The sequence below is a fragment of the Passer domesticus genome, chromosome 2 (assembly GCF_036417665.1).
Source record: "Passer domesticus isolate bPasDom1 chromosome 2, bPasDom1.hap1, whole genome shotgun sequence".
Classification (NCBI taxonomy): domain Eukaryota; kingdom Metazoa; phylum Chordata; class Aves; order Passeriformes; family Passeridae; genus Passer; species Passer domesticus.
The window spans coordinates 107,718,341-107,733,301 of NC_087475.1; the positions used below are offsets into that span (position 1 = coordinate 107,718,341).

Genomic DNA, 14,961 nt, shown 5'->3' on the forward strand with positions numbered 1-14,961 from the left:
GAGGTGATCAGGGAGCTGGTACAGATGGCATCTACTGAAAGACTGGGTGTGTTCAGTTTGAGGAGGAGGAAGCTAAGAGGGGGTATCTAACTGCTGTGTTGAGGTACTTTAATTTCCACTTGGGCATTGTCCTAGCATGTGGGTCAGCTCTGGAAAGGTGCCACAACAGACTGCCCCCAGGTCTCAAAAATTTTCCCTGAAGCTCTGAAGTTGGCCCCACCATCAGCAGTGGACTGGACTGAGACATCTTCTTCCCGCCTAAGTTTTTATAGGAGTTTAATAAATGGTGAGAAGGATGTGTACAGCTCTTGGGAGATTTCAAATGGAGACCTGCACTCGGCTGAAGCACCTTGAGTTTTATGTAACAAGCAAAACATTATTGGATTGTTGGACTAGTAACCAAGTATCTTATATCTTGTTTCTCTCAGTGACTCATAAGAACATAGTAGGTTATTTTGCAGTAGAAAAACTAGCTAAGAAGACAGCTCCAGAGAATACCCACAACACAAGAGAGGTCAGCTTTTCTCTGAGTCAGCATCATTTTAGAGCTGCTGTCCTGCAGTTAAAGCTTTATTTCATATAGTAATAAAAAATCCCTCCTCAACTTCTGATCAGTAAAGCTTCCTGATCTCCCTTCTCCACAAGATTGGTTGTTTCCTTCCCTGTTTTTGGAATGTGGCATCACACAGGCAAGTTATTTTTGTCTCCCTTGAAGCCACCTGGGGTTTCAGACTGGGTAATCTAATGATAGTTTTGGGACAGATACGCAGCTGCCATATGCCATTGCAGAACTGGAAACACTTTAGTGGTAGGTAAAGCAATCCCTATGTAAAGTCCATAAGTTGCTTTCAGTGGTGAGAAGTATTCAGTTGTTGTTAAAAACATAGACAAAAAAAACATAAAACACCTGATTTATCCAGCAAGTATTTTAATATTTGTAGACTCTAGCTGATGCCAATGAGCTTATGCACACTGCAGTCAGCAGAAACCACCCCATCCTTCAAGGAAGTCTTCTTCCCTGCAACCTTCCCACAAAAGAGAGTACAAAAGTAGACTGCAGTAGTCTCATGATATCATCAGTATTTCAAACCATAACATCTTGGCTGTCATGAGATTTCCTGAGAGGATTAAGTCTTCATCCGGTTATAAGATTTGTATGAACCAGCACATCCACAAAGGCGTCTCCCAAGCTGCCAATGGTAGAATCAAAGAGCATGGCAGCTTTCAGAAGTGCTCATGATGAAGGTTACATGCGTTGCGTGTTCGAAAAGCCTTTGGGACATCATGGAAAGCTTTGGCTATGATTTGCTGTGTCTGGAAATTGATATGCTAATGGTGCTTCAGGTAGTAGGACAGCAATACCTAGGGCCTGTCCTCCTTTATTATCCCATTGATCCAGTCCACGTAGTTGAGGATCTTGGTGTAGAAGCCGTAGCCCGTGCCACAGCCGATTCCCCAGGAAACGATGCCGGTGGCCACCCAGCGACCACTTTCCCTGTCTAACACCGTGAAGACGCTCCCACTATCCCCCTGGCAGGTGTCCTTCTTGCCTTCGAGGAAGCCAGCACAGAACATGTTCTCAGAGAAAACCATAGGGATACCCTTCTTATTATTGTCTAGCCATCTCTGACACCTCTCTTGAGCAACTGCTGGTAGGCTGACGTACTTCAAATCGCTTGAGATGCGGTTTTTGTCCACACCAAAGCCGCTCACGTAGCCCATGTGCCCGTGCATGTAGAACGAGGTGTTGGTGGCATCTGGGAGACAGATGGGCAGCAGTGTAGGGCCCAGAGTTACTGGGTTTTTCAGCTCCAGCAGGGCTATGTCCCCGTTGAAGTTGTGCTCATCTTTAGGGTTGAAATCTGGGTGGATAAAGATCCTACGCACAGGGTGGTTACCCATCTTGTGGAGCTCGTCTACGTTGGTGTGGCCGAGGAAGATGTCAGCCTCCTCTGCCAGCTGCTCCAGGCTCGCATTGCTCCGTACTCCTCCTTTGGGGAAGATGGTGTGGGCAGCGGTGAGGATCCAGCGATCGCCCAGGAGGGCACCACCCCCTCGTCCATTGATGCCAGTCAGAGCCTGCCAAGGAAAATTGCCTCTCCCTGCTGATTTGCCACCCAAGATCCGCTGGACTTCAATAATGGGATGGACTGGCTTCCCACACACTGTGGAGAAACACAAGAACATGAGACCTACCCTCTGTTGTCCTGGCTTTTCTCTCTCTTTCCTCACCATCACTGTTTGATTTCACTTTATTTTGGCTTTCTGGACAGTTTTACACTTTCCCTCACTGATACCACTGTCTTCACCCCCCTCCCTGCATGTTGTCCCAGTTTTGTACTGATTGTAAGCATGAGTCAGAAAATACCAGACGAAGTCAGAGTTTTTACTGACCTGGCAAGCAGGATGGAATTCTCTTCTGGCCATCTTGATCCAGCCAGGTTCCCTCAGGAGAACAGGTGAATCTTTCTGTAGGATGAGTGGGAAAGGAATGAGACCAGGCCTGCAGGCATGGGGTGGGAATAGAATAGAATAGAATAGAATAGAATAGAATAGAATAGAATAGAATAGAATAGAATAGAATAGAATAGAATAGAATAGAATATTTTCAAGAGGTTCCTCAGCCCTTCCATCCCAAAGCACTCTTTCTTGGGAAAAGCTGCCTGTGATAGGGTGTGGAATGTTTCAATCTGTACATCTTGAAGCACCTCAGTTCCAGGGGAGCAGTAAAACTCGGGCACTGTAGATGAAAAGTTTGAAGGGCCATCTGTGTGAATCTTATCTTCACTGAGTCCACAGGTGTTCAGAGCACTCTTTGACCTTATTTAGCCCAAAGAAGAGAGAGAAAGTTGTAAAAGCATGGATTTTAGATTCAAACTTCTGGTGTCAGTAGTTTGCAGAGAGTAGGACAAAGTGGTTTGTCCCAGAAATGGGAACCAGATGAGTCAGTTACTGTACATGATAAGTACCTATTTCTGAGCCTATTTCTGAGCTAAGCTTCACATGTCACCTCTCAACACAAACTCCACTACCCCCAACGCTCTTGCTTTTCTCAGAATGTTTGTGCTTCTGACTAAAAATATTTTTTATTCAATTTATCTTAACACTAAAGTAAATGCTTCTAAGAAGGTGTTTGCTGCTCTCTTTCAAAATTGACTAAATTATGATGACTCCCCACCAGAATTTGCCTGCATCTGATATTTGCTTGCTCCTGATTTTTCTTCTGATGAGACTGATCTCTAAATCTATATGAAGGAGTTAAACTCAGATGCAAGAATAATCAAATTGAACATTAGTACCAACTTAAAGAACTCTTGAGTAGCATGTCACCTCTCTCCAGCATGCAGCACAACCATGTACAGTTACCATGCTGGTAACTGTATCCAGGAACTGATTCATATTAATTTTTTTTCTCCTTGTGGAGGCTAAATGAACAGCCAAGGTGAGGAAATAATGAATTCCTTATGCTGCTCTAGGAATCAAAGGTTCTGCATCATCAAGTAATGTCTCAGGTGTAAAAAGAAGGCATGTAAATGGTTTTGAATGATGCCTTAATTTTTCTGAGTTGCTACATTAAAATAGATTTTTCTTCAAGTATGTTATTTAACTCTTAGATATCTCTGCAGCTGAACAATATTCCAAGGAGCTAAACAGCATTGAACTGGAGTGGAGTGTGTGTTTAAATGTTTATTTGACTTGGTAGCGACTTGGACAGATGCAGTGAGTTTTGTGAATTTTGGTGATTCCCAGACAGCATGCCTCAAATTTCATTGAAAGAATGAAATCCACAGAAAAGAATGAAATCCACTAGGAAAATAAAAAAGAACCACAACTACAGCTGAGAGAATAAGACCTTCTGCAAAAGTTATGGAGAGCATGGAAGGGGGATGTGATGGGCTCTGGGAATGAAGCAGGGTGGGAATAGGCTGAGACAAGAAGACTCCAGAGACATGCTGCAGGGTCAAGAAAAGACTGGAGAGTCTTCACAGGAGGAAAGCATGAGCCCTAAATCTGGGGAGAAGAGCCAGTTTTAATTGGAAACGTGAGAGGGCTTTCCAGGCACAGGCTTTGGTGTCTGTGTGGGATTGGGACTCACCACCGCCCGCTCCGGTGACGATGTGATAATAGGGCTCATTGCACTGGTAAGAGATCACCGACTGGTACTCATTGTTTGCAGGCTCCTTAAGGTAGCTGAACACACCATTGGTCAGGTTTTTGGGGCTGCCACAGTTCACAACTACAGCAAAGGGAAAAAAAGAAGACATGAATCAATGGCAGACTGACTGCAAGTCTGGGCATTGGGGCCAGGATGTGAAGGACCAGTTAGGACAGTGTGCAAAGACAGGATGTTCCAAAATACATCCCACATTAGGATCTTTTGCTTTTAGATGTCGCAACATCACAGTAATTTTTGAGTGATATTTTAGGCATTTTTGTAAGGGAGGAAAAACATTTGAATTTTTGCAAGCGTGAAAATGTGAATCAGTGGTGGACCTGCACAGGTCCTTCCAGACAGCACATCCATGAGGCTGTGGACAAAGCGAGTCAGAGAGGCTGAATTTCCCACGTTCCTGGAGGAGGAAAGCCACAGCAGGGGATGTTATTCCCATTCTCAGATCACTCACTTTCACAGCGGGGCATGGGTTGATGCCATGTGCCATCAGCCTGGCAGACAGCCGTGAAGGACACCAGCTTTTGGTCACCCTGCATGGGAGAGAAAAACATCTATTGGCTGTACAGAGTCTTTAATTCCTTCCCCACTTTAAAATAATATTCTGTGTGCCCATCTTTTCACTGCCATCCACTATTTGCCCCTCTGCGCTCTGTTCCAGTTGCTGTCTCCTCCTGCCTTCCCTCTATCCTGCATTTGCCACAAGCTACACATTCTTCATAGCAGGCCAAGATACCAGCAGCCAGCACCTATAAAACCATGATGAGTCAGAGGTGCTACCTAGCCCTGGCGATAGGATGGCAAGAGAGGCAGGTAGCACCTTCTGCTTTCATCTTCTGATTTCATATCCTTCCAAAAAGGTGTTCTTGTTTACCAACTTTTCCTGGGATCTTTGTCTTTAGTCTTCTGCCAGGGCTTCATGAAAGAGTAACTGCATAAGAAAGAGAGCTAGGGAAAGAGAAAGCACTGGAAGAAAGCTGAGAGAAGCAAAGAAGAAACAGAAATTACAAGAGGTTGCCATGAGGGAAATCTCCAAAGGAAGTTTAACCAGAAGGTGATAGACACAAATTGAAGACAAAACAGAATATGGCTGAAGGCAGTGGAGAAAGGATCTCACCTCCATCAGGTTGTACCCGGTCTTGCAGCTGACAACAAAATAATCCTGAAATTGATACACAGGCTGCAGGTCTCTGATGATGGTAAACTGATCCCGTGGGACAGGCTGTGGGCACCGTATTTCTGTCAGACAGGGGGACAGGTTAGGCTGCGATTAGCAAACAGTGTCAGCAGGCTGCAGTAGCCTCTAGGGGAGAAACCTCTTACTCTCTGAGGTGTAGTGGATCTTCCAGCCACGGCTGAACCCTGAGTCATCAGTGAGGAAGAGTATGTCCACCTCATTGCTGTTGGTTTCAATGGTGCCAGGTGGTTCCCTGCCACAGAATTCTCCAATCTCTCTCCCTCGTGCTTGGATCTGATGAGGAGAACATGTATCACAGGGGTAGAGACAGAAACACACATCTGCCTCAGTATGCCTGTTCCAACCCAGACCAAGTTTACCAGAGTGCCTGTGAATAGGGCTGGTTGTCAGACCCATCTTTGCTGATGCCTTCACTGACAGATCACAACTACAGACTGACCTAGCACAAGCTCTGCTTCTCCCTTATCTGGGAATCAGATTTATCAGCCCCTGAAATTAAATCAAAGGGAAATTAAATAGGAAGAATGATTTTTTTTTTCCTTCACTCACAGGGGCCTATGACCCAGAGCCTCTGATCTCAGGACAGTGGTAATTAAATTCACTGATGGAGAGACAGGAGCTCAGTCATTCGTGCTGCGGCATTCTGCCTGTGCTGGTCCCATATTTCTCATCTGAACAGTGGTGTCCCCACGACTCCTGTCCAGGTGTGGCAGCAGGGCTGGGAGAAGAATTTGCTAAACTCAGTACCTTGAGCTGGTCATAAGGACAGTGGACTTGCTGGTGATCATCAATCTCAAAGGGCTGCAAGAACTTGAGGGAGATAGACAGGCCCTTCTGCAGACGGATGCTGTAGTTGCACCGGAGGTACTCGGGATAGGGCTGGGGGTACTCGGGGCTGCTCAGGTACCCAGATGCCTCTGTGAACAACTCACTGCTGCACTCCACTGGCGAAGAGGAAGAAAGGACAGTCACATCGTGGGGCTGTGTCTTCTGCTGCCCCATCATCTGCTTCCTAAATCACTTCTCCCAACCTCCCTGCATGAAGGGCTCCTTGTCTGAAACCCTCTGATCTTTTAAAATTTCTCTTTACCTTTGCAGGAGTGGTGGTCACTCTGAAGCTGGTAGCCAGTGCGGCAGGAACAGAAGTAGCCACCCACATAGTTGTGACAGAAGTGCTGGCACTGAGGCCCATCATTGTTCTCGGCAGCATTGTTAGGATCACATTCATCCAGATCTGAAGACACAGGAAATCAAGGAGCAAGGGGAAGAAAGTTTTAAAGCTCCCTGCTCTAGACTGACAGTACTTAGAGATCCATATCTTTGCCTGAAGCTTCTCTATTTGCCTGGCAAGGAGGGAAATTGGTTGGAAACACACAGGCTTTTCTTTCTGCATGCTGAGGGTATTTCCTACTCACCCACAGCTTTGTAGTACGCCAGGAAGCCCCTGTAGGGAATCACTGTGCCATTGTCTTCATTGGAGAAATCAGAGTGAAATTCCAGGTGCATCTTTCTCCCCTTAGATACAAAGTCCTTTCTTCCCGGGTGATTGCCTGTGGTTGACCCAAGCCGGCCACAAAATCTGCCCAAGTCCTTCTTGTCTGCTTTGATCTGTCAAAGTTAAGGTGACAGATCAAAGTAGCCTCATAGGATTGAGTCTGCTCCAGGCACTGATATTACCCAACCATGAGCTATCAGTGCTTGCTCCTCCCATTTCTATCTTTAACTCCTTCCCTTTCCTTTGTGGGAAGCATCAGAGGCCTGGTGGATGGAGAGCCACTGCACGTGGTGGCCACAGGGTTGCCATCTCCCCTGGCCCAGGTGTCTACGCACGTACCTTAACATAGTCATAGAAGCAGGACTCAGATGGCTCCAGGTCAAAGTATTTGAAGGTCAGCTTCACCACATAGCCCTTTGGGACCTGGATATCCCAGCTGCTGATGTTATCATTGGGATACGGCTTGGGGTAATTGGGGGATCTGATCTCCCCAAAAAGGGGAGAACCTCTTGGGACCGGACTGGAACCAATCACTCCAAAAAAGAGGAAGGCCCATGGGAGACAAGGAACATGCCTGTGAACACGACAAATAAACTATGACATTGCACAAAAATAGGTCATTCAACATCAGGGGAGACTTCACAACTGACTTGTGCACTGTCCAGAGGAATGCAAACACAGGAGGCCCAGCTGCAGGACCAGGTCCTGGCTTGGATCACTCAGCAACAAGAAGGGCAGCTGAAATGAAGACACCAGCACTAACAAGGTTCCAGCAAGCCACTGTAGAAGCCTCTACAGAGAAATCCATTAACCCAGGAAGCAGCGTGGGGAAGCATGAGTGAATTCCCTGGGTAAGGTCTCCATGTTCCCAGAAGTTGCAGGGCTGATTCTTATAGAACCAGGAGAACTTTGCTCCCCCTCGACCCTGGGTTGTTTCGGGTTATCGCTAGTTTAGGATCCTTGGTGAGGGTCTGAAGACCTCAAGCTCCGTTTGCTGTGGAACAATCCTGCCAGTGTCTCCTGGGCAGCCCTCTACCCACTCACGCCTCCCTCTGTGTCCTCCAAAAGTTGACACTCACATTTTTTTTCTCTCATTCTGTGCATCTCCCCTCCTGCCCTCTGTGTCCCTCGGAAACAAGCTCACTGCCCAGCTCAGCAGCTTAGCCCCGTTGTCCTATTCTGCCCCCTGGAAAGGTCTAAGCCCCACGGCCCCCGCCCTCCCCCGAGCCCCGACTCACATCTCCGTGCGCTCGCCGCTGCCCGTGCGGCCGGCGGGGAACCGGGGCGGGCGGGTCGGGGGAGGAGGAGGAGGAGGAGGAGGAGGAGGAGGAGGAGGAGGAGGAGGAGGAGGAGGAGGAGGAGGAGGAGGAGGAGGAGGAGGAGGGCAGGAGCGGGGAATAGAAAGCCGGACTGCGAACAGCCTGGCACCGGACCAGGTCCCAGCGCCGCCTCTGCTGCCCTCTGCTGCCGAGCGGACACGGACCCGGACCCGGGGTGCCCCGGGGGTGCACGGCCCCCACGTTTCTTGTGGCCCAGCAGGCAGGAAAACGATTGCCTGAGACCCCTCCGAGGGCTTGGGCAGCAATCCAGAAGCTGTCCCGAGTTTGTTCCCACCGAAAATGTCCTCCTAGGAAATCCCCCCCCCACCAATCCTCCTGTGCTGTTTTCTGGTATAGAAAGATGAGAAAATGTATAGTCTTCACAACTTAATTCAGACTTTAAAAAAAATCAAGCTGAAATGAAGCTGTCAAAAAAGATAAGTTTTCTCCATTCTGACCTGCTGAAGAGCACTTCTGAGATTTATTTTGCGGGGTGGGGAGGTGGGAATTGGGATCATCTTCAAGAAAAGCAAGAAGCCTCAGGCACTTGAGTTAAAGAGATATTAAGAAAAATGGAAAAGCTTACAGAATTAAAGGCATTTTGAGAACAAATCCCTTTTCAAGGACCCCTCTTGATGTTTCTTCTGCAAGCATTTTTAGGAGAACCAAGATAGATAGATAAGGCCCTCTATTTAATGGGGAAATGAGAAAACATAGCAACTTAAAAACCCCTTTCAGGCTTTTAACAACACAGTGCCCAAGACATATATTTGTGTCCCCAGTTTTATGAAGTTTAAAATTTCTTGGCTTTCAAGCTTTGGTGTAAGAGATAAAACACCATTTTAGTGTTTTTCCTTAGAATTATGAGTGGCTTCAGAGAGGTTAGGAAGCGTCTTGCATTGAAATCAGAGGAAGTAATTCACAGCCACAAAAAACCTGTTGAATGAAGATGAAAATAGTGTTAAAAAGAATGGAGAAAGCAGCTTTGGGATATTTATGGAAGTGTACTAGAGAACCTGTTCATCAAACATCTTTGAATTATTATCCCAAAAAGATGACACAAACATATAATTAATGCCACTGTAATAATACCATATGGCCCCACATATCAGATTTAAGATTAAACAGGGAACATTATCCCAGTACTTCCTGATGTCCTGTGCGTGATGAACACCCTTGGGCAGGCTCACTGCTGTGCTGTGCCATGCTGGAGTGGTTTCTTACTCAGAAACCACACCTGGAAAGGAGCTGGGAAGTACTGGAAGCTGCTCTTGGAGAGATCTGTTATGAGCAGGTCACTGGTGGGAAGAGCGCTCAAAGCACGGACAGACAGACGCCCCCTTTGTAAGGAAGTGGGCAATTTCGCTGTGTCCTTGCCAAGCCATCTTCTATCCAGGGGGAGTGTCCCGCGACACTTTCAAAGCACATCTCCCGGGTCTTCATTTCCTTCTCCCGTCCCGATAGCATCATCTGGGATAACAGGAGACCTGCAGCTGCTGAAGCAGGGGTGGTTAGCTGGGACACATCCAGCGCCAGCAGCCCAGCTGCCACACACATCCCAGAGTCGCGCCTGGTTGGGACAGCACAGCTACACCCTCAGCCCTGCTCCAGGGCTCCCACTGCTGGCCTTCCCCTTCGGGTGCTCTGCACAATCCTCTTCTTCGTGTTAGGCTGGAGCCAAGAAATACCATGTTTTTCCTTGGAAAGACACATGTGCCCATCTTTGCTTAGGGGCAGAATTCCTGTAGGATCACCACGGAACCTATGTGGGACCACAGAATGCCAAAGCTAGCCCCTGTTTGCTGCCTGCTGGCCTCAGCTGCACTACAAATGGTCTGGACAATAAATACACACAATATCAGAGCAAAGTAAAAAACCTGTAGATCTTCAGCATGGTCAAAGATGCCAACATCCTCTTATGTAGCAAGAACCCTGCTTTGAATACAGTGTCTTGCAGGAGGTCTTTGGAAAGAAATCTGCTCTACAGATTCAGAAACTGTGAAAATATCCTCCGGCATATGGACTAGATCCTCTCATCCACAGTGAAGAAGGAGCTGGATACTTTATCCTCAAGCCTGAATCAAAGAGGACAGAGAATTACACCTGTTTGGCCTCCTACAGCTACACCACCCCCCCTACAGCACAGCAGGGCTGCAGACGCAGGCTCACCTCACTGAGCTCACTCTGCCTTCAGCCCCGTTGCTCTGACTACCCAAATTACCCAAAGGCTTGGTCGGAGCCCTCTGGGGACACTGCCATTGGGCTCGGGCTTCACACAGTCAGGCCTGTGCTGTCCAGTGGCTCAGCACTCCTTCAGACAAATCCTGCTGCTTCTGCAGCTCTGGCTGGAAGGGAGATGATGATCAAGACTGAAAGAAGGTTCAGGACTCAAAGAGTGGGTCTTTCCCCTGATATGAGATGGTGAGCAGCAGTTACAGCACCTTGGCAGCCTGTGTCTTCTAAATCAAGGAGCAAAACCAAGTGTAATACCCTCAGGGGTACACAGTTCTGCAGCACCAGCCACTCACCAGTGTCACACCTCCTCCCACCCATGTCCTCCCAATATCACAACTTTCTCCTGCTCTACAGTGGCATCCTCACTTCCCATAGCCTCATATCTCAGCAATGTTGGGTAAAGTCACCATCTGACTTGGGCATCACACCTATAGCATGATCACGAAAATAAAAACTGGATTATTAATGCTGGTAGTTACTACCTGAAGGCCTAGAATATGTTGCAGCACTATCCCCTATGGTTATCATTATTATTATCATTATCATGGACCACACCAAGTGAGTATGATTCCTGTCTGTGGTTCTGGCCTAATCAGATGCTTCCTGAAGAAGAGAGGCTCTCATGGATACATCATGGCTGGCAATCAGTCAGAAGCAACCTACTTGGCCGATCACCTCACAGGCTTACAGGAAAATTACGTGGATGGCAGAAGAGTCTGGCTAATCACCTGAAGGCAACAGTGTCTGCCATCCAACCAGAACAGCTCAGAAGAGGAGAATTTGTGCCAGCTTGTGGTGCAGGGCAGGGAATGAGCTTATCAGTTGTTGATCACACAGTCTGGAACACCAGCTTGGACATGGTGAGGTAGGCTCGGTGCTGGGCATCAGGAGCAGCTCTGAGGGCGTTCTTGTGGCATGGAAGAGTGTAAAGAGGGCAACAGTGGAACCAGCTCCAGCTGCTGTCTGCCTTCTGCAGCTTCATGGTACAACAAAGGTCATGCAGAGGTTCCCTGTGGTAGAAGGAGTGATGGGCTGACGAGGTCTGCACACAGCAGACATGCTGGATGGCCTGGCTCTGATTGCTCCCTGGCTTTATTGTGGCACTCAAAGTGTGGAGTGTGGATACTGACAGGGTGCTCCTGCTTCATATGTCCTCAGATACAACTGAAAAGAGTCAGAGGTTGACACTGCAGGCACAGCTGCAGCTCCCCAACCCTTTGCCTATCACATGTTCTGAAGTAATGCTTTTCTCATGGCACTCATCTTTGCAGTTCCCTGAAAAGAAGCTCTCCAGAAAACACTATTTTTAAATTAGCTGCTGGCAGGAAAAAATGCATTTTTTCAGCTTACAAAGGGCTTGTATTTTAAAAAGATGCCAACCTCTTGTTTCTCTGTGGCGTCAGTAGCTGCACATCTATGTGTACTCTGCCTTTCAGCCTTTTGTTGGGGGGCAACCACAAGCATTTTTCAGCAATAACTGCCTGTGGACTCGTGCCTGTCCCATCAGGTGTCATAATTGAAGAACACTTCTCTTTGTGGCACGGGTCTGGCTTTTCAGGGGACCTCACCTCCTTTGGTTCTGCCCCCTGGTCTCTGATTGCAGATAGCTGTGAACCAGTGGAGCTACGATGGTTTTGAGGAGACCCTGCCAAGAATGCCAGAAGGAATGTTGGGGCTGGAGGTGGTGGCTGTGGTTTCTTACCCCAGGAGGAGATCCTGACTCTTCCTCACCCATGGGACCTTCTCAGGAAGTCAGTGAACATGGGGCTGATTACTCCAGCCCTTGCACTTCATGCCACCAGATGAGAATCCTAGACTCTGAAGGACAAGTTCTGTTTCCTACCCATGCTGCTTGAGGATCCCAAGAAGCTGTGGGTACCCAATCCCTAGAAGTGCTCAAGGTCAGGTTGGACGAGGCTTTAAGCAATGTGTTCGAAGTGAAATGTCACAGAATCACTTAGGTTGTAAAAGACCTCCAAGATCATGAAATCCAGCCTTTGACTGATCATCAACCTTTCCAAAGAGACCATGGCAGTAAGAGCCACATCCAATCATTTTGTGAACACCTCTGGGGATGGCTAGCCCATTTCAGTGTTTGACAATGCTTTCTCTGGAGAATAATTTCTTCTGAATTCCAGGGAGGCCTGGAACTAAATGATCTTTAACATCCCTACAACCCAAACTATTCTCTGATCCCACGATCCCGGGAAGAATGCAGCATCCCCAGCGGACCAGAGAAGACGGCAGGTGACGGCTGCAGAAGCAGGAGCAGCCTAAGCTGCCCTTGCCCGCTGGGGCACCGAGGCCCCGCGATCCCGGAGGGCACGGCGGGAGGAGCCGGCAGCGGCGGGGCCGGCCCGGGCAGCCCCGCCGCGCTCCTTCCTCCCTCCCTTCCTCGCTCCCCGGCCGCTCTTATTGTGAAAGGCGGCCCGTGCTCCCCGCCCCGGCCCATCCCGCTCCCGCTCCCGCTCCCGCCTCCCGCTCCCGCCCGCCGGCCCAGCCGTGACCCCCGGCCGCTGCGGGGCGGTGGGCGAGGCTCAAGAAAACACACTGCTACGGGGGGGCTCGGCTCGTGTTTCTTTTTCTTTCTCGCGCTGGGGAGCGCGGGTCCCGTCCGGGCATCTCTGCGGGGAGAGCTCACTTCACCTTCTGGAAAACCTGGACGCAGACCTCGTCTTCAGCAGTCATGCGCTGGGAGAAGGGAGGCGAAAGAGGAGTTTAGGTTGGATCCCCTCCTGTCTCTCCCCAGTTCTGCCAGCCCTCCCGCTGCTGGCTGGAGCCTCGCAGGCCACACGCTGATGCACTGCCGACCCTCCCAAAGCCCCTGCAGGGCAGCCAAAGGACATCGCCTTTGCTGAGCTGTTTAACTTTCGAGTTTAACTTTTAAACCCTGGAGGCGGATGTTTGTGCGAAGCGGTGGCTGCCCCCCGCAGAGCCGGGGATGAAGTCTGAGAGAAGGTGGAAGGAAGCTGCAGGGCTGGCTCAGAGCCATCAGCACCCACGCTGTGTCCCCCCAGTCGCTGTGATTGGGATTTGCAAGCGGCACTGGACCCCTCCTCACCAGATGCAGCTGGTCTCCCTCCAGCCAGTGCCTCCAGCCTCGGTTCCTCTTCTCGCCGAGCTGCTCGCACACCAGCTGATCCCCGTCCCAGGACACAGTAGTCTGGAGGGAAGGAGAGGGGGACATGGTCCTGAGACAAGTGGTGATACGTGTTTCCAGCTAGGACAGTGGCTGTTCCCCTCTGACACAGTGTCAAATGCAGTCCCTGATCTGGTGTCCCTTCAGTGGTTCCTTGGGACAGATGGTCTTTGTGGGAGGTGAATGACCCTCTGGCTTCCAAGTGCAACAACAGAGTTCTGCCAAGTGGCCTGACATTCTATCTTTTCAGGGCTTTGCTCCAGAGGATAATATCCTCTGGATCCCAGAGAACTGGTTTCTGGCTCTTTGCTGCTCATTGTCTTTGCAGTGAGTGATTTACTCATAGAACCACTTACTCCTGGACCTGCAGGGGCATGCCAGCTCTGGGCTTGGTTCTCACCTGGGTATTGAGTTAAAAAGCTGAGCAAGTCCCTGAACTCTTTAGCACACCCCGGTCCCCTGTGAAACTGCACTGCTCGGGTTTCTCACCTGGCACTTGCGTCCATCCACGGGCCCCAAGTCTTCCTCAAACTGGACTCCCAGGTCGAAATCCATGACATAGTCCCGCAGGGAGGTGATAGTGCGGATGACCATGTGATCTCCCGTGTGGATAATCTCTTTGTCTGGCTTCAGCAGGCAGACCAGCTTTCGCAGGACCACGTTGATATCTAGAGAATGAGAGAGAGGGGAGATGTGTGGACGACCTGGGCCCATCATCCACAAGAGCTCCTCCACTCTTTTAGCCAAGGAGCATCAGCCTTGGTACTTTTCCTCTCCTACCACAGGGCAAAAGTGATGGTCCTTCTAGGAGAGAGAAGGACCAGAAGGTTCCCAATTCCCTTCCCCTTTCCCACTCTTAACTTTTTGGAGATACAAAACGGAACTAAAGGGGGGGGGAAGGGGAGGGGAGCGTTACCTAAAGCCCGCAGGTAATTGTCCATGTTCTCTTGGGAGACGAAGCGGTAATAGCCGGTGAGGTTGGGAGGCATGCCGGGGCAGGGGGACGCGGCGGACGGCGCGGAGGAGGGAGCGCAGGCGGCCGGGCAGCAGCGGAGCGGGGCCCGAGCTGGCTCGGCGGGCGGGCCGGTGTCCCCCGCGGTGCGGGGAGCGCTGCGGGGCGGCCCGGTGCCCGGTGCCCCCGCCGCAGTAAGAGTCCCCGCTCCGGGGGGCGCGGAAAGGGCCGGGCCGGCCCCTGCTCCAGCATCTCCGCCTCGGCTGGGCAGGACGTAGGGACGGCGGGTTACCTCCTCACCCTCCGCCCTCCTCGGGGGCTGCTCCTGTTAAACCCTGGACTTCCAACCAGCGGCAAGGAACCGTCCCTCTCCGGCCCTTCCACGCACCGTGGCGCCGGTGGCTGCGAGCTTCGCCGGAGCAGTGCTCCCCACGGTGCGGACACCCCGTCGG

At 50.0% G+C, this 14,961-nt stretch overlaps 2 protein-coding genes across 2 annotated transcripts; both read right to left on the minus strand.

Annotated features, from left to right (window-relative positions):
- Window positions 1–911: 911 nt before the first annotated feature.
- Window positions 912–8,183, minus strand: C1R (complement C1r). Its single transcript, XM_064410506.1, has 11 exons — window positions 8,103–8,183; window positions 7,204–7,438; window positions 6,785–6,977; window positions 6,460–6,603; window positions 6,117–6,313; window positions 5,495–5,642; window positions 5,289–5,410; window positions 4,626–4,704; window positions 4,097–4,237; window positions 2,395–2,469; window positions 912–2,165 (listed from the first exon to the last, which is right to left on the minus strand). Coding segments are annotated over exons 1-11 (2,139 nt in total). The 5' UTR covers window positions 8,105–8,183; the 3' UTR covers window positions 912–1,362.
- Window positions 8,184–12,983: 4,800 nt separating this feature from the next.
- On the minus strand, window positions 12,984–14,813 carry RBP5 (retinol binding protein 5). The gene is made up of 4 exons (XM_064410539.1): window positions 14,474–14,813; window positions 14,047–14,225; window positions 13,480–13,581; window positions 12,984–13,109 (listed from the first exon to the last, which is right to left on the minus strand). The coding sequence occupies exons 1-4, from the start codon at window positions 14,544–14,546 to the stop codon at window positions 13,056–13,058; spliced, it is 408 nt and encodes a 135-aa protein (XP_064266609.1). The 5' UTR covers window positions 14,547–14,813; the 3' UTR covers window positions 12,984–13,055.
- Between the last annotated feature and the right edge of the window lie 148 nt (window positions 14,814–14,961).